The sequence below is a fragment of the Chinchilla lanigera genome, unplaced genomic scaffold (assembly GCF_000276665.1).
Source record: "Chinchilla lanigera isolate Chin_1 unplaced genomic scaffold, ChiLan1.0 scaffold00015, whole genome shotgun sequence".
NCBI classification, from domain to species: Eukaryota; Metazoa; Chordata; class Mammalia; order Rodentia; family Chinchillidae; genus Chinchilla; species Chinchilla lanigera.
In genome coordinates this window covers 11,206,786-11,230,463 of record NW_004955416.1, presented here as the reverse complement: position 1 = coordinate 11,230,463, position 23,678 = coordinate 11,206,786, and the positions used below count along the sequence as shown (strand labels likewise).

At 41.2% G+C, this 23,678-nt stretch overlaps 1 protein-coding gene and 2 pseudogenes across 1 annotated transcript in view; 1 reads left to right on the top strand and 2 right to left on the bottom strand.

The window, feature by feature from the left end:
* Positions 1–2,804: 2,804 nt before the first annotated feature.
* On the bottom strand, positions 2,805–4,755 carry LOC102010366 (annotated as a pseudogene).
* Positions 4,756–11,641: 6,886 nt separating this feature from the next.
* LOC102010056 lies at positions 11,642–13,254 on the top strand (annotated as a pseudogene).
* A 5,884-nt stretch (positions 13,255–19,138) lies between these two features.
* B2m (beta-2-microglobulin) overlaps positions 19,139–23,678 on the bottom strand; it is a 5,823-nt gene continuing 1,283 nt past the window's right edge. The window contains exons 2-4 of the mRNA XM_005381424.2: positions 21,298–21,573; positions 20,613–20,645; positions 19,139–19,620 (exon numbers count right to left, since the gene is read on the bottom strand). Coding sequence (XP_005381481.1) covers positions 20,632–20,645; positions 21,298–21,573 — 290 coding nt within the window. The 3' untranslated portion in view covers positions 19,139–19,620; positions 20,613–20,631. The remainder of the gene's footprint in view (positions 19,621–20,612; positions 20,646–21,297; positions 21,574–23,678) is intronic.

Here is a 23,678-nt window from a genome sequence, read left to right as displayed (position 1 = left end):
AACATATGACAAAATGTTCAACATCACTGATCATTTGAGAGACGCAAATTAAAGTAACACTAAGATTCCAGCTCACTCCAGAAAGAATGGCTGTTATCAGCAAATCAAACAATCACAAATGCTAGAGAGGCCGTGGGGAGAAAGGAACCCTTCTCCACTGTTGGTGGGGGTGTAGGCTGGTGCAACCACTGTGGAAATCAGTGTGGAGATTTCTCAGAAAACTAGGACTATTTCTGGGTTCTATTTGACCCAGCCATTTTCCTCCTGGGTATCTTCCCAAAAGAATTAAAGCATCATACCACAGTGATATATGCATACCTACATTATAGCAGCACAGTTTGTAATAGCCAAATCTTGGAAACAACCCAAGTGCCCATCAACTGGTGAATGAATAAAGAAGATGTGGTTTTTTTATACAATGGAGTACTACTCTGCCATAAAGCAAGATATGCTTGGGACATTTCTAGGAAAAAGGATGCACCTTGAGTCCATACTCTTAAGTGAAACAAATAGAACACATATGTGTGAATACCGCATTGTTTCTCTAGTGTGAGAAACCAAAAGTGTAAATAAGGACCAAAATGTATAACAAATGTTTTTCACAGTGGCCACAACATTTTATAGTCTCTTCAACAATGTTAAACATTTGTTTAATGTTTTTGTTAAACATATTACCATATGACCTAACATAATTACCATATCACCTAACACTTCCACTCCCAGCTATATACCCAAAAGGGTTGAAAACAGATGTTCAAACAAAAACTTCTACACAAATTTTAATAGTAACACCATCACAGTATCCATAGATCAAAACAATCCAAATGCCCATCTGTTGATGAGTGGATAAACACAATGTGGCATATCCCTACAATGGACAATCATCAAATTGTAAAAATGAATGAAGTACTAAAACGTGTTACAACATGAATGAACATCAAAAAAATGATGCTAAATGAAAGAAGCCTGACACAAAAGTTCATGTACTGTATGGCTGCATTTATATGTATTATTCAGAATAGTTAAATCCACAGAGACAGAAAGATGAGTAGCTGCCAGGGTCTAAGGAAAAGGAGAAATGGGGAGTGATTGTTAGTGGGTGTAGGGTTTCCTTTGGGGATGATAAAAATATTTTGGATGCATGATGGATGCCCATTATGACTGTACTAAATGCCACTGAACTGTACATTTTTAAATGGTTAATCTTACTTTGTGTTATTGTTACCTTAATTTTAAAAAACTTTAAAAAATTTTTAAATTAAATTTAAACATTTGACTCCACAGCCAGAATTTTTATTGGAGCTTTGCAGGGTGCTATACTATGGTGCCTTGAGAACATGCTACTATTGGATGAATAACCAATGGTTTCAGGATGGTTTCAGCATCAATAGCTAAGTGTCTGATGGTATAAGCATCTCAGTATCGAAGGGCAGAAAGTTAGACATTAGCAGGCCTAGAGACAAGCAGCCAGAAGCTACTTGAAAAGCAAAGAAGGCCTGATCTTCTTCCTTTCTCCTTCACGTTTTTTTTTTTTTCTAAATTACAACACTTCATTGCAGTATCGGTAAAGGTCAGATTTCTGAAGCTAGTGAAGATTGGGAAGAATTTCCATGTGAAATTTTGTTTACAACTTTACAAATTCTGTTTTTTATTTAAATCTACATGCAGAAACTGAAATCTGGTAAAAGAAAAATGCAAAACAGCTAGAAGAAAGATGCAATCAAGTTGCAGCATACAGATGTGCTCTTTAAATTCACTACGCCTGCTGGAAAGCAAACAAAAGACAGCTATCCTAATAAATTAACAAGTTGTCAGAAGCAAACTAAGAATTCTCATTTCTGTTCAAGGAGGGGATAAGATAAAAAACAAAAGCTCTGCTTGTTTCTGTATTTTGTTTAGAGACAGAGGCTGTAAATCCATGAAGGTCAACAAAATATTCTGAGCTACTTGTCCTTCATCCGTTTTCTGTGACACTCTGATTGGCACGTTTTGTTTTCAGTGATACCTAGAAGGAGCTCAACTCCATCCCTGTCCTTAGACTGGTATCAGAGTTTCATAAGCCATCTGACTTAATGCTCTCCGTATACTAACAATCTTCACATTTTTCTTTCACTTAAATAGGCAATTTTATATCACTAACTGATGGATAAAACATTTTTCAAGAGGAACCCCTTGTTCCTCTTGAAACAAATTCCTAAACAAAAGCCTTCCTGGTGGATTGTCTGGTATTTGGGTATCTTTCATCGTTCGGTTGTCCTGCATGTAAGTTTTCACTAGAAGATTTTACTGCTTGCTCTATATTTTTCTACTGTGGCCCTGGAGCCCCCAAATTTGTCTTCTTCCAACATGGGATGTTTAATTCAGAGATGCTGTAACTCAAATTAAGTTTTAAACTCAGTCATTTCATTATCATTATCATTTCATATTTCATTATCATTTCCCCATACTACTACCATCACAATTCTTTCTTCTGGCGCAGTCATCTCATTGGAATTCTTCTTGGTGTAACTGCTCTGAAATCAAGTGAACCATCTCATTTTTGACTGCCATTCTCAAAGGATTAATCCTCATGTGATGTCCATTGCAAACGGTCTTTTCTGCTTTGCCTGGAAGCGTGGCCTTGTTCTGGTATTGGCAGAGGCTGGTGTTTCTGCTTCATGGCCCCAGCCTGTCTCAGGTTTAGATTTGCCAACTCTCTAGACTGACATGCTGAGATGGGTCCACTGCTTTCATTCAGTTACTGGAGGACTCCACTATCCACAACATCAGATTCAGGACCTAAGGAAATGACATGTACTGTTAGATCAGCATCTCCTCCCACCAATCTTAAAGATTAGGTCTCATTACGGGCTCCCTTTGGAAGTTGGTAACAAGTCCACAGCTTGTGGTTGGTGTTTCCTGGAGCTGGGTGCTGGGCAAGAGGCTGCAACATTTCTTGATAATCTTTTTGTCATTCTTTGCTATCTAGTGTGATCTTTTTCATTCATCCTCTGTTCTTGTTCTGCCTTTTGCTGGTTCCAACGATTCCTGGAGAGTTGGGACATACGCACATTAAAGATCTTAAACCGTTGTGCATTTCCTTTTCTTGTTGTCATGACAAATAGCATCGTGTCTGCAGACTCCGCCTCTCCTTCCCCACTGCCAAGAGGAGGCCCTTTCCTCATCTGGCTTTTGCGATGCAAAGGAATAGCGACATCAAGCTGGTGCACTTTGACAGATTTGCTACTTCATTGCTGAAGATGTTAGCGTCATTTTATCCAGAGCTTGAAGTCCTCATCTTCTACACAAGGTACATACTTCAGTCCATCTCCTTTAATCCTTACCTCGGTATTCTCTTCATCAGTTTCATTCTACTTGTTGGAATCTGTAAGGTAATCTGTATTCTCCTCTTCCTCTTATTCCGTCATTATCAGAACCCTCTTCTTCTTCTGGCTCATTTACTTCATTTGCATTTCCAGACTGCTCTTCTGTTTCTCCTCCTCCTCCTGCTTCTCCTTCTTCCTTTATATTTTCTCCTGTCATAGAATATTTTGACTCTGTCATTTGCTAGGCCTGGTTTTATTAAGTATTCTCGCTCCAGTTCATGCACCTGCCTGATGGGTTCATCCAGAGAATTACAGAGTCTGATCTTTGGTCTTAGCAGTTCTAGTGGATCACTGATCGTATAATCTATATCAATAGGGAATGGATGGTATTTGGCCAATACTCCAAACTTTTCTTCCACCAAACATACTGCTGAAAATATATATATGGAAGCAGTCAAGTTTCTGTTTACTGGAACCTGTGTCAAAGTACTAGCCACAGGTATCCAAAATAGTGCACACTAATCTAATTTGGAAAAGATGCTGAGGAAGGTCCAGTGCACTTGAAGAATGCCAAATGAAGTAAAAGAATAGAGAGTTCTGAAAATAACAAGTGATTCCATCATTCAATAATTATAAAGTTCCCCTAAGAACTTGGTACAGCTAATACGCCTCTGATTAAGTGTAGTTTGATTAACCTCCATTCCCAACTGAATATCTTCTAAAAGTCCATCTACAACATGGATCCCAACGTCCTCTGGGTAGAGCACTAGTCCTGCTAAAATGTTGGCTACACAATGAATGCTATTGTATTTCACATTCCAGATGTTTATCATACAAAATACAACATAGTCTTTCACCTCTTGGTCCTGCCAGGGCAACTTTCTCATCTGTCTCAAAACCTTTTCAGTAGTGCCCTTAGAGATATCCTTGTACAAGTTTCCATATATATTCCTGGAGAGAGGACATTTCTTTTTCACTGACTTTTCAGCTGGAGGTGGCTTGCAGTAGTAATAAGCATTTTCCACCATTCTGACACATCTTGCATCAAGATGCATTGCTTGTTTCTTTCTCATCATGTGCTGCAAAAGTACACTGGCTCAGGTGTGACTCTGGGGATGTAAAAAGAAACCACCCACATGTCCCCAGTAGAGTACATGTCATTTCAATATGATGATAAGGAAAGTATGATAGAAGCATCTTCAAATAATGTAGTGTATCATTTTATAAACATCTTAGACTTAGTTCTCCAACAAAATCAACAGTTTTGTTCTTTGTTTCAGTATTGACCCTGTCCCTTTTGTCTTGTGTGAAATCTGAAGTTCCCCCTCAGCATGGAACAGTGATTCTCTGTCACATCAGACATTCAGGGATGCAATGTAGCAACCAGTCTTGCATAAAATGGTAGCAAATCCAACCTTTGTCTAGGAACTATGATGAGCAGGTGGAAGTGAGGTCATATTTAAGACTATTTTCTCTGTGAAGCAATATGATGTGTTTGAGTTCTTTGTTCACACAGCAATATTTCTTATTATGCATATCTCCTCGACTCTACCTCATCAACAGATGGTTTCCTGAAAACGTAGGTTATTCGTCCTTGTTCAACTTGACCTACTACAGATTTCAAATCTTTGTGACAAGAGACCATACGGGAGCCCTAGCTTCAGCCTGTTTGTTCTTATTGTTCTATAGAAGGGCGTATAGGTCATGCCCCATAGAATAAGGCACTTTCTTGGGAAAACCGTCACTCTTCCTTTTAGCAAGACATGCATCTCTAAGCCTCCTGCCTCACACTCCTGTTTGGCTATCACTATATTTGACAGTCCTTCCTCATAGGCTGGAGTCCAAACTTGTTAATATCAATTAGTTTTATTTTAAAGAGTTTGTCATTTTTTTTTTCATTCTCCTTGTAGTTTTGACTTAAATAGGATGAGTTTCTAGAAGATGGGGGTAAAATCACTGTTTTTATCCCACTCTTTAAAAACCAAAACTTAGCCAGTGGTGGTGATGCACACCTGTAATCACAGCACTCTAGGAATCTGAAGCAACAGGATCAAGAGTTGGAACCAAGCCAGGCATGGTGGCACACACTGAAGCAGGAGGACCACTATGAGTTCAAGACCAGCCTGAACTACATAAAGAGACCCTGTCTCCAATGAATAACATACAGAATGAGAGGGAATTGGAGCCAAGTCTGAAGAACTTAGAGACTTATCAAGATCCTGTCTAGAATTTAAAAAATAAAAGCCTGGGAATGCAACTCAGTGCAACTGAGATCAACCCCCAGTATAAAAATAAATAAGGAAAATTTTAAAAATAAAAAGCAAAGCTTAAATTGACTGTGGTACTTTATCCTATATTTATGTATTTAGAGTGTGTGTATGTGTGTGTACAAAGAAATATTTCAAGATATCCTCAATACACTGTTTTGACCAGACTTAACAATGAACTTTCAGTAAAATCAGTGTGGATGCCATTCATCAAATTATACAAATTGAATTTCCCTCCAGCCCACAGGAATGGAACTCAAAGTCAATATTTAGTATTCTTATAGGAAATCCTCTATGTTATTATATGCATGTTTCATTTTTTTAAAGTAAGATTAATTCTCAGTGCTTGCTTGATATATTAGTCATAGTATCTGTCATTTCTATAGTCTATGCTAAAGATCAGGCCTACATGCACCATGTGGCTTCCACCATCTTTCCAAGGTCATAGATGGACTTCTGGCCCCTTGCATAGGCTGTTCAGCAGTCTGCGACAGAACCTAAAACAAAGAGATGATCTCAGCCGGTCTCTCATGAATCTAATCTGTAAACAAAGACAGAATAGGGAAATTGACAATAGGAGCTATAACTTCAACATTGCCATGAGGTAGAGTTTGGACATGACAGATCATGACAGAGAGGCATGAAGAAACAGAATCTAGGTGACTAATTTTCAACAGAAAGCAGAAGAAATGTAGAGATGCAGGGGGTTCAGTCGGTTAATAGAGTTAAGAGTTATAGAAAAACCAATATGGAGAGTGGCTGTGTTGTATTAACCAACACACTAACTTTGTTTCATCCTGGATTCTTATGTCTAACATAATGCCTTTCTGTGGTAGGACCTCAACAAATGCACTGGGGGAATGGATGTTTATCCTCATAGTAAACAAGGTACCTCCCTCTACCCCAGCATTCTGTTGAATTTTTTTCTTAGAATCCAAGGCTAGTTTGCTACACATTCATTTAATGACACTCTCAATCTTCATCCTCTTTGACTTACTGAATCTGTCCCTTGGCCCTTGTACATGAAATACTGTCCTAGTTCTCCTGCCTCTGACAGCTCCTCTGCCTGGGCTTGTTTCCCTTCCTCTTCTCATTCTCTTTAGTACAATCAGCAACATCTGTCTTCAGCTCGCTTCTAGCTTTATACTCTCTGCCTGCCAAATAAGCCATTTGTTCCTCAACTTCGTATACAGCCTTTTCTCTATAGGTGACTCCAAAATCTGTATCTCTGAGCCCACAATAATGAAAATCAACATTATTGTAACAGAAATCATATTTATACTCATGAGCTCAAATTATTCTCCCATCTAAGTCTCCCCAGGAAACTGGGAATTCACCACACCCCACTCTAGTTCCTTCTCTTGACTTCCTTATTTCTATTTTTTACACCATTAATTTCCCATTTGCAAAATCTGAGTTGCCTTTAGATATTTTATGCTCTTCATCCTTCCTTGTCATTTAATCAGTTGCAAAGTCTAGTTGATAATAATGATTGTTAACCCACTTCTACCTCTCACACCTTCTGTTACTCTTCATAGTGGGTTTTTATAAAAGGCACCATAATTCAGAATCCACTAAAATATTTTTAAAATTTCTCTTTTTCATGGTTCTGTTATACTCTGCAATTTTTAAATTTACTGTCATTTTACATATTAATATAAATTTTACTAATCAAAAGATTCAAAAGGAAAAGTGCTTCATTTTTTGCATCAAGCTGAGTGGGCAACTCTGTGAGAGTAAAGAGAAAAAAAATCTGTTTATGACCTGGTGGGCTGGTGCACGCCTGTGGTCCCAGCACTCAATAGGCAGAGGCAGGAGGATTGCTACAAGTTCGAGGCCAGCATGGGCTATAGAGCAAGTTGAAGGCCAACCTGAACTGCATAGCAAGACCCTGTCTTTTTTTTTTTTTTTTTTTTTTGTACTGAGAATTGAGCTCAGGACCTTGCACTTGCCAGGCAGGCACTTGTGCCACTGAGCTATATCCCTGGCCCCAAGACCCTGTCTCAAAAAGACAAAAAAAAAAAGTTTATTTCTATCTTGTCACTATGTACTTAGAAGACCAAACTCAGAAAAATAAGTCCATCAGAAAATATGCAAGACAGTCAGGGTTTTTAAAAGTCTGAAAACCTTAAAAATAGGTACATTCTAAGTAGGATACAACCTGAGAATCTAGCCAATGGAAGGTCCCCTACCAAAGCTGGTTTGTAATCCTAATGAATGCAGTGTATTTTTAAGATGGATTTTATTTGAAATGGGTTTTTGAAATATATTTAAAGTGGGCAGTAGTTGCCAGAGCTAGGCCAAGGGGAATTGGGGAATGATTGATAATGAATTGGGGATTTCCTTGGGGAATAATAAAAATGTTCTGGAATTAAGCAGCAGTGGTTGTACAGCTCTGTAAATATGCTAAAACTTACTGAATTGTACACTTTAAAAGGGCGAATTTTATAATATAAAAAATATTTAATGACTGATTATTGACATTAGATGATTGATTGGGTTTATGGTTAATTCTTTTTGCTAGTTGAGGTTTTGTGAATCTATTTTTCAAGAATACATTCCCTGCTGGGTACAGTGGCACATGACTTCAACCCTAGTATTCTGGGAGGCTAAGACAGGGAGAGCACAAGTCTGAGCCTAACCTGGGAAACTTAGCAACTTAGCAAGAACCTATCTTAAAATTAAAAAATTTTAAAAGGGTTGGGAATGTAGCTCAGTGTGAAGGGCCTGGGTTCAATCCCTAGTACTGCAAAACTGTATATATTACATATATATTATATATATGTATCCATCCTCTGGGGTGTGAGGAGGAAAGGGTAGAGGGATATTGACCAGGAATGACCGAAGTGTTATATTATTCATGTATGATCACAGTATGTTATATCCATCTATGAAGATGCTATTAACAAATATGCCAAAATGAAACCCTCTAACCTGTATAACTGGTATGCATTAATATTAAAATATACATACTCTGCTATAAAACAATAGATTTGTCATATCGTATTTACTGAGCTATGCAAAAAAAATGCTTTACAGACATTGTTTCATGTAATCTTTATAACAAGCCTATGAGATAAGTATTATTACCCCATTTTAAAGAAACTGAAGCTTGATTTTCCAAGTTCACAGCTATTAAGTGGTGGAGCCCAAATTTGAATACTTTATCTGACTCCAAGGCCCATTATCTTAATCTCTGATCATCAGCAAAAGGCCAATCAACATGTTTAATGGAACTGAATTTATTAAGTAGGTCAAATTTGTGAGACAGAATACCTGGAGCAACTTTCCACTGCTCTAGAGAAAGGTATAAAATTGGAAACCAAAAGAGATTCCAAAATTTCAATACCCAGAAATCTTTTAGGAAATTACATCCATTGCCAAATTATGTAGGGCAAGTCTAAACTCAAGGCAGAGAAACTCAAGTCAGGGATGGATATAGATTTTCATAAATACTTTATAAGTTTGGGCAGTGTATTAGTCAGTGTTTCACTAGAGAAACAGATGTAACACACGATATACAAATGTATAAGAAATTACAAGATTGGCTTACAATGGTCAGCCACAGAGTTAGACAAGGAAGCGTGCAAAGGGTGTCTGCACACTGGAGACTGAAGGTTTCAGTCCAAGGTTTGGAGTTTACTACAATGTCCCATGCAAGTCCGTATCAGGAGTCCAATGAATCTGTGACAGAAGAGTCTACACTGGAAAGCTGAAGAATCTACACCAGAAGTTTTGAAGGATCTCAGGCAAAAGCCAGAGTCTACACTAGACGCCAGGAAATGACATTCAAACTAAAGACAAAGACTGGAGCTCCTCTCAAGGACAGAAGCAAATTGGTCCTTCCTCACAGAAGCAAATCTATCCTTCCTCATTTCCCCTTTATACTATCCAAGCAACAAACCGCCCTAGGGTGGGCCCCCTGCACCCTAGGGTGTAGAATTGCTGAGCCAACTTAGTTAAGCTTCTAAACTTCTCAAATTGACACAATCAATCAACCATTACAGGCAGATAAGAATCACTAAGAAAGCACCTTTCCTTCCACTCACTGCACACATTCTCAAAAAACTGAGCAAAGGCAAAGTGTGGTACTATAAATTTTTTATTTTGAGACAGGATCTTGCTAAGTCACTAAATTGCCCAGACTGGGTTTGAACTTGCCTCATCCTCCCAGAGTTCTGGGATTACAGGTGTGTGCCATGCCTCGCTAGAGCTTCCCATTATTTCAGTGTTCAGGGAGAGGCTGAAATAATATCAGAAATAAATGACTTACGATCTCCTTCAACGCTAAGATGCTCCATCCAAGAAGTCAAATGTTCACAATCCACAACTTTTCAGGGGAAAACATCCCTGGGAATTATTTCTTCTGCAAGAGTCTAAGAAATTCAGCTAATTTATACCAATAATTTAAATCTAAAACTGTAAAGTGATTATACACATTTTTGTGTGTGGTACTGAGGATTTAACTCAGGACCTTGCACTAAGATACATCCCTAACCTTTTCATTTTAGGGACAGTCCTGAGAAAGTAAACTTAGGCCCTAAAGAAGCAGAATTTTAAAAGTTCATTGCACATAGTTCTCTTCAGCAATTTTAACTCACAGAGATTCATATCTAGCTTGTGCTCATCTCAGGGTGACTTATACAAAGACATCACAGAACCAACAGGTTTTTTTACAGTAATTCCTCTAATTCAGTGCATTTTCTTGAACATCTGTCTCCTATGTGACTGTCCAGCCTTAACACCCATAACTCTTTCCCTGGTATTTGGAATTCCCAAATATGTTGGGTTTCCACGTCTTTGCACATGTCCCTTCTGCCAGGGGGCTCTCTCTCCCTCAATAAAAGTATTGAGAAGTCAGAATTATTTCTTATTTTAAGTTTTAGTAGCCCCCTCCCAATATTTCTACCATAGCTTTCATTAAAACTACTGTCTTAATTACTTTTCTTGTTGCTAAGAAAAAGTACCCTACACCCAAAGTTAAAGGGGGAAAGTTTTATTTAGCTCACAGTATGTAGAGATTTCAGTCCATAACTGGCTGGCTCCAAGGCAGGGTGGCACATGGCAGAGGGGCAACAGTTCAAGGCAGGAGATGACAGCAAAAGCAATGAGAGAGTAACTAAGACAGAATTTGGTATCAGAGAAGAGGGATCATTGCTGTGAGATTACCTGGCCATATAGCTCAAGAGCCTTTGGAACGGGTTTGTTAGAACAGGAAGAGTTAGGAAAGGTTCAGAGATGCCAGCTGAAAAAGTAGCACTGAAACATCTTAGGCTGAACTGTATGGGAGATTTTGGTCAGAGCTCAGAAGACCAGAAAGCTAGCAAAGACCAGGCTCAGAAGGTTTCTATTGGGAAGAAAGACAGCATTGGTTGTTGCACTCCAGATGATGTGTGTTATGGCTTGGCAGAAAGTTTGTCTGCATTTTGCTCACATCCAGAGACTTTGCTTGAGACTGACATTAAGGACGGTGGACTAATGAATCTGGCAGAAGAAATTTCAAGGCAGTATAATGTTGGGGGCTTTTAGCCAGATCTATTTTGATAATCAAGAACAAAGATCCCAGCAGGATGATTTAAAACATGGTGAGTTTGGCCAGAAAGTAAGCTCCAGTAAACCTATGGACTGCAAGATAACACAGAGGAGCTCTTGATTGCTGAGAAGGAAAAGGAGAACACAAAAAATACCCTGAAGGCACCACAAGAAGCAGCAAATCTCCACCCTTTACAGCCTCAAAATGCAATAGTGAAAGACTTTGCTTTGAGAAGAAAGCCTAACAGCACCATGTTCCAGAATGATGGTGGCCTAGAAAGTTTGTTCCTCAGAATTGGATTCAGAGTGCTCAGCAATCCTGGAACTCAACCCCTACATCCAAGAGAGAGGAAGGCCTGGCTACTTGCTACTATTTCTGCTGGCAACAGACCTTGGCATCATCCATGTGGTGCTGGTTTTAGGTGCATGCAGAATGTAAGAGTTGTGGGGTCAGTAAGGCTTCTACTGAGATTTCAGAAAAAAGCCTGGGAGGCCAGGCAGTGTGCCCTTGAGAGGGCAGTGTGTGAAGCTCTGAGTATGAATCCAAAGGTGCAGTGGAGCCCCAGGAGGTTTGGAGAAGTCAAGAACATGGACCAGCTGAGGAAAATAGCAAGAAGGGAGCAGAGTAGGCCCAAGAGAAAACCCATGGGAACTAAAATCACCAGAAGCACTATATGAACAGAGCCACACATGCTCTTTGGAGTTCATATCTTGCTAGAGATTGCCTCAGATGCTACACATGAAACTATAGGACTTACTGTTTGCCCTGCTGGATTTTGAACTTGCTTTGTTTGGTCTCATTCCTCTGTATCCTCCTGTATGTAACTTTTGGAATGGAAACATCTATCTCATGCCATTGGATGTTGGAAGCTGTCTATAGTTTTCTTTTCATTTGTACAGGGGATCACAGCTAAGAGTTTGCCTTAACTCTCAGAAGAGACTTGGGACTTGGTCTTTTCAACAATGCTGAAACTGTTAGGACTTTGGCAACTCTTGCAGATGGACTAAATGCCTTTTTTGTAAAAGAATACATGAGTCTTTGGGGGACCAGGGGCAGAATGTTACAGTTTGTGTCTAGATTTCACCCAAAATCTCATGCAGTCATGGGGGGAGGTGCTTTCAAAGGTGGTTGAATGTAGAATTTATGATTTATTCATGGTCAAACACTGGGATTAAGGGTGCTGGGATTAAGGGTGGGTTGATTAAGGGTGGGCTGATTGCTGGATCAATCCACTGACTGGGGCTGGGGATTTAGCTCAGCAGCACAAGCCCCTGCCTGGCAAGCACAAGGTCCTGAGTTCGATTCCCAGTACCAAAAAAAAAAATCCACTGATTGGATTGGCACTGCCCTAACCCTGGTAGACTGGATACAATTTAAGGGACAGAAAGAGACTTGTATCACTCTTGTTCTTTGCTTTTGCTGTCTTCTGCTCCCATGAACTGTTTCTCCTCTGGAATCTCCCTCTGCCAAGCTGTTTATGGACTGAAACCTCTACAAACTGTGAGCTAAATAAACCTTTCCCCTTTAAGTTTGGACATTTTATCTCGGCACTGAGAGAAAAGTAACTAAGCTAAATATAGTATTTGCTTTCTCTTCCCCAGAAAACTAAGCTTTTTGGAGGATAGGACTGTCTTATTCATTGTCTTAGCTTCACAGCCCTAGCACACTATCAAAGCTTAATAAATGCAGGCACCATACACTGAGGCCGTGTGGGTACCAGCATAGGACAGTGTGGGACTGCTATAGTGGAGTTGCAGCACCTCTGGGTATAAAAGATAGTGGACTCCATGGGAAGAGTGTGGAAAAACAGAACATCTGGAAGATGCAGGGCCTCATTTTCTGGGATAGTGCCAACTGCTGTGAGGACAACCAGGTGTTTACGTAGCAGGTGCACTAATGCACTGCTATTCACCTGTAGTTCAACCCCAGGCATTGGTGACAGATAAGTTGGAAAAGTTCGAGGACTGCCTGATCCAGTGGACCATCCATTTCAATGACAAAGCCAAAAATTCAATGTATACCAGGAAGAGAGCTTCAAGTGAAACAGTAGCTGGACAGTTGTGTGGCCAGGTGTGTGGATGACCACATGAATCTCATTCCAACTATGACCAAGAAGATGAAGGGGTCTCTCTTATTCACTGGCAAATAAAAGTGATTGCAGTGGCCATCAGAGCTGAGTGCAAGAATCTATTTTTTTAAAAAAAGAATGGGAATTTTAATCTTTTAAGTAAATTTATGAATGAAGAAACTAAGGATGACAGCAAGTTTAAGACATATTTCACTTGCCTTGGATCCTAGTTCCTCTGTTTGGTTGCTAGAAAATGAAATGGAAAAAAAAAAAAAACTGGTGCTAAAATTTGGATCAAAGATAACACAAGGGAGGATTTTAGAGCCTGAATTTCACATGGCCTTATCCTGGCAGTAGACATCTCTCTCATATCAGTCAAGAGCCCTCCAAGGTACCAGATTAGTCTTTTTTTTTTTTTTTTTTTGGTTTTTTTTCTCTGGTACCAGGAACCGAACTCACGACCTTGCGCTTGCCAGGCAGGCGCTTTGCCGCTGAGCTAAATCCCCAGCCCCCCAGATTAGTCTTAATAAATTACCAATAGCATACATTACAGAATTAGAGAAAACAATCCTAAAATTTATTTGGAACCAGAAGAGACCTAGAATAGCAAAAACAGTTCTACACCACAAAGGCAAGGCAGGGGTATCATAATCCCTGACTTGAAATTATACTATAAAGCTACTGTGATAAAAACAGCATGATACTGGCAAATAGAAATGGATAAAAAATCTAAATATAAAACAAACACTAAATCTGTTGGAAGACAGAATAGGTAGGACTCTAAGATATAGGTGTAGGCAAAGACTTTATGAACAAAACCCCAATCACACAGGAACTATCACAAAGAATCAACAAACTGGGATCTCATCTTATTAAAAAGCTTTTGCACAACAAAAGAAACCAACAGAATGAAGAGACAAGCCACAGAGTGAGAAAAAATATTTACCAGCTGGTCAACAGAATGAAGAGACAAACCACAGAATGGAAAAAAAAATTGCCAGCTATTCCTCAGACAAAGGACTAATATCTACAATTATGAAGAACTAAAAAAAGTCACATCCCTGCCCCCAAATTATAGACCCAGTACAAAAATGGGCATCTGAAATGAACAGACACTTCTCACATGAGGAAGTACAAATGGTAAATAAATATATGAAAAATTGCTCAATATCACTGGTCACTCAATAAATGTAAATTAGTGCTGAGGATGTAGCTCAGCAGTGCAGTGCCTGCCTGGCAAGGGCGAGGTCCTGAGTTCGATTCCCGGTACCAAAAGAAAAGAAATGTAAATTAAAACAACACTGAGAGTCCATCGCACTCCAGAAAGATGACTATCATCAAGAAATCAATTGGGGCCGGGGATGTGGCTCAGTGGTAGAGCTCTTGCCTTACATGCACAGGGCCCTGGGTTCAATCCCCAGCACCACACACACACACACACACACACAAAAGAAATCAATCAATAACAAATGCTGGAGGGGCTGGGCGGGAAAAGGAACCCTTCTCCACTGTTGGTAGGAGTGTAGACTGGTGCAGCCACCGTGGAAGTCATTGTGGAGATTCCTCAGAAAACTAAAACTAGGGGTTCCGTTTGAATTAAATCTCAATAAACAAACGTGTAAGTTGACAGAAATGTTGCACAGTGGAGTGCAATCCAGTGACAAGATCTGGATTCAGCAGCAAGTGGAGAAGGGAAGCGGAAGCCTAAGAGAGAGGGCGGGGCTCGGAAGTGGGCAGCGCCCGGCTCCCCGCGCCCCTCTCTGCCCACCCTGTTACTTAGCCTCGCCCGTGCACTTCCCAACCTGGACTCTGCGAGTCTGACCGCCCACCCCTCCTCCTTCCCGCGGCGGGTGAGACGCGGCCGGCAGCCCTAAAGCGGCATCCGCCAGCAGGCAGCGGGAGACCCGTGCACTCCGGCGGCCCCGCGGGACCCAGCACCCGGCGAGGCCGAGTGCGAGCGCGCGTGCGGACCAGGGAGGGCACTCGAGCCCAACCCCGAGTGCGGCCAGGAGCGGTGCAGATGCGGCCACAGGGGGCGCAGAAAGGGCCCTGGAGCAATCTTTCGGATCCTCTTTCACTTTTTCTCAGCTGCCCAATCAGAGCCCAGATCACAGGGTGGCTTGTCACCAGTCTCTAGGCCGAACACGCTGCTTCAGGTTAGAAAAGGAAACTTGGCTCCCTCTATTTCCTCTTTCTCAGAAGGCCCCGGCCTTCCCAGAAAGGAGCATGGCGCCCTGCGGTCGCACCCACGCCCCACCCATTGGATCAGCAACTCGGCTCCCCACATTTCTCTTTACGAAATGACTGGGGCAGTCTTTGGTTGTTCCAGTGAAGTTACTTTTAGTACTTAGGGGCCGAGGGCCCAGGATCCCAGCCTACACACACGAGTTATGAAAACTCTGTTTCTAACTGGACTTATAATCGCACGTAAAACTGTGTTTTGTGTTTCAGGAGGTTTTTATTTCTTGAATATTTACGGAGCATTTCCTCTGCCGGGTTAATTTACATATAGAGTGATTTAAAAATACGGTGACTATTGCTGCCGAGTGCCATCCCACAGGAAGACAGGGGTCTTCAGTAGAAGCAGCAGCCCCTTGAACCTTAGTGACAGTGTGTGACAAGTTCCAACTTGTGCAGTAGTCAGTCTGCTGTAAGGGAAGGCTGAGAGAAGGTGCGTTTTACAGCGTGCCATTAACGGTGGATCCTGGGCAACACATGGCACTGGCGTTGCAGCCCTGCCTCTCCACATTCTGTCAAATGAAGACATTCCCCGGATCTGGCATCACGTGACTTCTGGTTCTTTCCTAAAGCCAAAAGGTTTTGAATTGGTCCAGGACAAGGAGGCGGCCAGGACAACGCAGCTAAAGACACACAAGAGGACTCCAGAGCTGCTTCAGACGGTGGCAAGAAAGATGGGATAAGTGTGGCTGAAATGACAGGGCGTATTTGAAAGAGGCTTCGTGACAATATGTAATAACTTGAGAAAATGTTTAACATGTAATCATTTTAATTTAAATATTCACGATACTTTTTTATTATATCTTGACTTTTCCAGGAATGTAACTACCATTACAATTCAAAACAAGCTGTATTAGGGGGTTTTGTTCACTTTTGGAATATTATCTAGAGATTTTTCACCATTTCACATAGTGACAACAGAGCCAGCAGTACTAAATCAATCTGAGTCATCGTTGGAGCTCAGAAAATGACACCCTACACCAGTGGTGGCAAACCTACGGCACATGTATGAGAGCTGGCTATTTGTTATCACAGAAAGCTCTAAAAGGTTCACCATCACTGCCAGCTACACCATCAGAGCAGCTTGCCTTTTAGTCTTCGGTGCCACTGGTTTACAGAGATTCTGGGTTAGTCGCAAGAGGCTGGCACTGCTTTACACCAACCACTGCAGCCTGTTATAGTCATATTAGTGACAGAGTTAAACAGAATGTTGAATCTGATTTGGGTTGAAATCTCTAATGTACCCTATGGTCCTGGAGACTCTGCCCACCTCAGCCTGACAAGCCCAATTTTCATAATGAGTCTCTACCCTGAGTCTCTACTCTAGAAATGTAGCAGATAATGCTCCACTGCACAAGCGACTTGCACTGTCACCAGTTAGAAGTTCTTATTTTACAAATACAGAAACTGAGATCAGGAAAGGTTAAGAGAAGTAAGACAAGAATTTTGACAAAGGGAGGATCAGAAGCTCCTGAGCATGCAATGAGACTTGGTAAATTCCCTGAGTAAGAAGGGCATTCTCAGAAACACAGGGGCTGCTAGATGTTTGCCTGCAGGCCTACGCTCAGGAGAACTGTTCAGAGCAAATGCTTGCCGGTTAATTTAAGCCCAGGAAAAAGAGCTTCAGCAGCTCAGTGCCAAGAAATTTTGCCTTGTACTTCCTTGCTATGGTTTTGGGTAATTTATTCTAGTAAGCTGTGAAAATAAAGAACCACGGGAAGTAAACACAATCAGCTTGAGGTGTGCATCTTACAGAGCTGTTCTCACTGCTATCCCCTGCTCAGAACCACCATGGAGCAGCGCATGGTAGGGAGTAGACATTTCATTTTTACTGAACGAAATGAGTGAATAAATGAGTAAATTTCATGTTACAGGAATACTTGTCCCATTTTATAGATATGGTGACTGTATTAGTCAGCTTTGTGTCACTGTGTCATGGTTTGTGTCTGGACGTCCCCCCAAATCCTCATGCAGTCATGGGGTGGGCATCTAGATTTATGATTGATTCATGGTCCAATGTTAGAATTATGGATGTGAGTGTTACACCTGCCCTGGGGCAGATAGTTTGCATACAATGCAAGGGAGGGAAGAAGGCTTGCTCCCTGCCACTCCTTTTTTGCTCTTGCTGCTTTTGCTGTCTTCCGGCCACCATGAACTGTTGTCCTCTGCCATGTGCCACCCTGCCTTGGAGCCAGCTGAGTATGGACTGAAACCTCCACAAACTGTGAGCTAAATAAACTTTCCTTCCTTAGTTTTGGGCGTGGGATATTTTGTCTCAGCAATGAGTGAAAATTAGTTAACTAAGACACACTGCAACAAAACACCCACTACAGGTTACTTACATAGGTTTATTTAGCTCATGATTGTGGACGTTCAAAGTCCGAACAGCATACATCATACAGGTTCTATGGCAAAGGGCTGACCCCTTGGCTACACCACGTCATAGTGCCCAGAGAAATGGAGCAAGCAAGGGAGACCGGAGGTCCAGGCTTGCTTCTTTTATAGCAATCCTCAGGAGAGTTCAAAGGGTCTCGGAACTATCTTCTTAGAATGCAGCCCCAGTGACTTAGGGACCACTCACTAGGCCCCATCTCTTAAAGGTTTCACCACCTTCCAAAACCCTGTGGACCAAGCCCCCAACCACAGCAGACCCTTGTGGAACACAATGAAACCATGTCCAAAACAGAGGGCCGAGTCAGGAATTTCCTAATTTCTCTTGTGAAGTTAGGATTTGAGCTTCCTTAGGGGTTCACTGGTATTCATACTTCAAGGCTAGTCTCTTAGAGACTTTGCATGTGTAATGAGAATTTGGGATTGCATGTTGTGGGCCCAACAAAGAAAAATCGCAGAAGCAGCAGATGACCTACCCCGATCTGGCTCTACAAGCCAGTACCCAACGTTTGATATTTTGCTGCAAACAACTAGCACCTGCACATTATCCTTAGCTACCGGAAAGTACCTTGGAGTTTCCCTTTGCATGCCACCCACCAGGCCTATATAACCAAAGACAGGCTGATATGAGTCACCAAAGGCCAGCCCCGTGGAGTCTTCCCATTCCCAGTCCTTTATGCCCCACGCCCTTACTGTTTTTTCCTGAGAGCCCTTTCTTAATGTCACTTGATCTAGACCCGTGGCTCAGAGCCTCCTTCCACAAACTTGACCTGTGACATTCACTGGCTCTTCAGATGATGCAAATGGAATGCCTACTTGCAGACAGCTAAGGATACCTAGAAAGCCACTTCAAATAATGCTGTGACACTGTGTACCAGGAAATATCTGGGGAGCTTTGTTTTGTTTTTGTTTTTCTGAGGGTAGTAAAAAGAGGAAGTGGGTCAGAAGGAAGTGGGCAAGGGAAGACTGCACACCACTGCAGCGGTCTTCAGTTCAGCTTGTATGCTTTCCCAAAGAAAAATGTCCCCAGTTGCCTAGGCTTTTTAATCATCTATGTTTTTGTTGTTGTCATTGCTGTTGTTTGGGGGGGGTTGTTTTTTTGGGGGGGATGTTTATTTTTGAGACAGGGTCTCATTATGCAGTCCAGATTGGCCTTGAACTCACTATGTAGCCTAGGCTGGTCTCAAACTCAGAGCAATTCTCCTGCCTCAGCCTCCCAAGTGCTGGGATTACAGGTGTGTACCACCATGCCTGGCTCATTAATCATCTATGTTGTGCAGGGCCAAAGATGAATAACTACTTCCAACTAATAAGCACAGATATACAGACTATAATGTATAACAAAGCTTCACATATGATTAAATGTTATTTTATTTCATATTCAATAGAGCTTTTAGGTGTGAGGGATGTAACTCAGTGGTAGAGTGCTTGCCTAGCATATAGAAGGCCCTAGCTTCAAGCTCCATCATTATAAAAAGAAAAGAAATAGAGATTTTTTAAAACCAGCCTTTCTTGTGGCTCTCCGTACTATCAAAATAGTTTTCATGCATAAGGTTTGTAATCAAAGGTTTTATAGTTTCTTTTAAGATATTTAAGATCCAACTATTAGTATTCAGCGTTTCTTTTTCCTGAATGTCAGATTCCATGGAAAGATAGACATGCAGACAGTGCCCAAAGTAGAATTATAAAGATAATGCCTACATTAATGTCATTATAATTTCCTTATTGGGTGCATAAAGTATACAAACTTATCATCCATTTGTAAAAAGCAAAGAAACAATTTGGAATTAGCCCCATCCAAGTTGGGGTGTCTTCATTCTGTAAAGAAAAAGAAAAAATTAGTAAATGACTTATTTTATTTGGGTTACAGATCTCATCACCAGATCTATCTAATTCTGTTGTGTAGATCTGCTTTCTATAAGAACTACCTGCAAACAATTCTACAAACGCATTACAAAGAGCATATCCATCTGGTGCTTCTCAAACCTAAAGGAAACCATGCTGTTACTCAAATTTGAACCCTGACTCTACCATTTAGGACCCCTGTGACTGAGTAGAGCACCCAATTTCTCTTTATTCTCTTAAATCAGTTTCCCTGTTTTAGAGAGTAACGAGATTTGAATGGGTTTTCAACATCAAGGACATAGAATTTCTTTGAAAAAACTGGATTTTCTACCACTGGACTCCAACTGAAGATTCAGAGAAGTCCAAGTTCCTCTCTGGTTCATGCTTCTAGAACTCTTATAGATACATCTATTGTAGTATCTTTACATGGATTACAACAATGTTTTCATTTCCTTCCTCAGGTGCCTTGGGAGCCTCTAGGAAACAAACACATGCGACACCGAGGCTGGGCAAGAGATGGAAGAAGTGGGTGTCTTCAGAACTGTGTCACCCCTCTGTTCTGGACAAAGGACAAAGTAACTAAGTAACTAAGCAAAGGAAGAGAGTGGTTCCTTTCTAAAAGCCTCCTCCTCAAAAATGCCGGTCTAGAAATGGCAGAAGAAAGATCCAACCCTCACAGGTAGCATGGGTAAGTGGCTGCTGCTATCCTGCCACCCACACTCACAGCCACTCTGCCCTACCTTAAGAGGGCAGATGCTGGCAGAGCCACACCTGTGACCACACACCATCTTCATGCCACTCCACAGGAGAAGGGAATGTGTTCTTTGCCTGCTGACATGCTACTCTAACTTACGGCCTTCATACAGTGAGGGTTACCATGTTAGAACTGCCTATAAATAGTCCCTAGGATACTGAAACAAAACAAAACTTAAGGTTTAAAAAAAAAAAAAAAAAAAAAAACCCACCTTTTCCTGAAACAAACAGTTACTTGTTTCGATCTAAGAAAAAGAAAATGGACAACATTAAGTTTTACTTTTAAAACACTACATACTAACAAACCCCAAAACTGTTAGCAATAAAGCTGGCAGCACAAGCTACTGTTCCTAATCTTGGACACTAGCTTAGAATTCCCCACTAAGACCCACCCCTGCCTGCCTCACAGCCAAATCTAGTCAAAGAGCACTGGGGGAAGTCCACAGTTGCATGGTGCCAGGACACTGGGGCTACAGGACAAGGCCTGTGCCTCACTGAGGTGCTCCATGCTGTAAGGGTCCAGGTGGCTGCAGGAAGCACCTCTGTGCTCTGTTGTGAGCACGGTTGCTGCTCTTTGCTCTCACTGGAGGGACACTGCTGGCTCAGAGGCCTCTCAGCAGGTGCTTCTATTCATGCTCTCAGAACACTCCCTGAAAATCTCAGATCCCAGCATGCAGACTTTTTGATACAACTTTCAATAACTAAGGAAAGTTTTGTGTTTGTTTATTCGGGTGTTTTTTTTTTATTTTGGGGGGTTTTTTGAGACAGGGACTCTGTATAATATAGCCTGACCTCAAGCTGTGATCCTCCTGCCTCAGCAGGAGGATGGGATAATCAGCGCTGGGATTATAGGCATGTACCACCATACCTGGGTAAGAAAAGAACTGGAAAACTTACCCCACTTAACTATCAGGGGTTCAGACAGTGTGACGTGTGAAACGCTGCAGGAAAATTCATCCTTCTCACTGGGGATAAAGGCGCCATGCACCAGGAGATAGAAAGTCCAGTCCTTGCTGAAAGAAAGATCTGACTTCTCCACCTCCATCTTCTCCCCATTTTTCAACAGTTCCACTTCAATCTGGGGTGGGTGAAACCCAGATACATAGCAGTTCAGGAAGTTAGACTTCCCATTTTCTGCCGGGTGACGGGAATATACTTGAACTCTTGGAGTATCTGAGAAAGATAAGGAAAAGACAGTAAGAATTGCCAGAGTATTTCACTTGGGACTAACTTGGTCTCAAGCTACATCAGGCAAAATGTGTTAAATCTGATCATCTATTTCTCCCAATTTCATTTCCATTCTCACTGCCTTCAACTTTACCAAAAAACTACCTCCATTTTGAGAAATAAACCACAATCTTTTCCGCATCATTTTCCTATACATGCCTTTTGGAATTTTTTTTCCCATGGCAATTTCTGGTAGTATCTTTGTCACTGAAGATTGTACTGAAGTTTTTTTAAATTTTGTTTTGTTTTTTGCTTTCTTGGTTTGTTTGGTCAGTTTTTTTGTTTGTTTGTTTTTGTTTTTTTTTTTTGGTTTTTCTCCGGTATCAGGAACCGAACTCACGACCTTGCGCTTGCCAGGCAGGCGCTTTGCCGCTGAGCTAAATCCCCAGCCCCTGTTTGGTCAGTTTTTTGAGACAGGTCGCTGGGTAGTTCAGGCTGGCCTTGAACCCACTATGTTGTCCACACTGGCCTCAAGCTTTCGGGGTTCCACCTGCCTCAGCCTCCCAAGTACGGGAACAATAGGCCTGTGCCACTATGCCCGGCTGTACTGAAGTTTTAAGAACCTTTCTCTGGAGGCTTTTAAGAACCTCTCATGCTTTCTCAGCATCTATTGAATTTCTTTTACTGTATTATTCAAAGCCCCAACTTACTTTTCAAACTTAATTTCTCATTTCACACACCCTCCATAGCAGACACATCAAATTACTGATGCTATTGTGCATGGCTTCAGCCTCTTCCTTTTTCTTCCTTAGGTTAACTCCCTTTCGTTTTGGTTTTTGCTCCGGCCTACATCTATACTATACCTATCTGTCTTCCTAATAAATATTAAATGTCTATTGAAGCACCTAGTGTACAGCAATTACCCTGTAAGTGGCAGATGTCATTGTTAGTACTCCTTGCTTAGGTTTCCATGCAAGGCAAACCAAAGTGTGTTCCTATTGAACACAAGCTCGTTATTTCTGCCCAGAGTTTATATGCCAAATCTGTACCTGATTTCATGAGCTAGAAAACAAAGAAACAAAACTGTCTCTAAGAGTTGGAAAAGACCTGAAGTGATTGAGTTGGGCTAGATAAAATTCAGTGGGGGAAAGGTGAGGACCATAAGAAAGGGAAAAAAACATACTTTCCCGTATGACCAAATGGAACGATGCATATGAGTTTGGGATCTGCATTTCTAATTAGTAGCTCCCATTGCCTCATGTTACAGAACAATGGTTTACAAAATGAGGTATGTGACTAGACCATTCATGGGAAAGTGGAAGAAACTTATAAATTCTATTTCTAAATTTTTCATCCAATATGTAGAAATATTACTGTGCAGAAGGATACAGACTGACATCAATGCATATATATAAATTTGCTTTTTCTCTCTTTTTTTCTTTCTTTCTGTTTTGTTTTTTTTGTTGTTGTTTTTTGTTTTTTTGAGACAGGGTCTCACTCTGTAACTCAGTCTGATCTTAAACTTACTGTGTAGCCCAGGCTGGCCTGGAACTCACCTGATCCTCCTGCCTTAGCCTCCTGAGTGGGGATTACAGGTGTGTACCACCAGGCCCGGCTAATTTCTTTTTTCTTGGTAATGGGGACTGACCCCAGGACTTCTGCAGGGAACTACGTTCCCTAGCCCTTTTTTAGTTTTATTTATTTATTTATTTATTTTCTTACTTTGAAACAAGGTCTCAATAAATTGCTGGGACTGGGCTTAATCTTGATGATTCTTCTGCCTGAGCCGCCCAGAGTGCTGGGATTACAGGCATATGCCACCATGTACAGCTGGAAAAGTTATTGTAAACTATCAAAGTTCTGCTGAAAAATCAATTCGTGCCCACAGTGAAACAAAAAATTGTATACACAGGATGGGAAGAAAACTGACTTTTAGAGGCAATCATTAGTAAAGGATTTTTCTATATCTTCCAGAAACTAAAGCTGGTATGCTTTATTAGGAAAACTGTCAGAATAAGATTTTCTTAATGTCAGGTTCTTATTTTTAAAAATCTCAGGCTAGGGATATAGTTCATTGGCACAGCTCCTGCCTGGCAAGTGCAAGGTCCTGA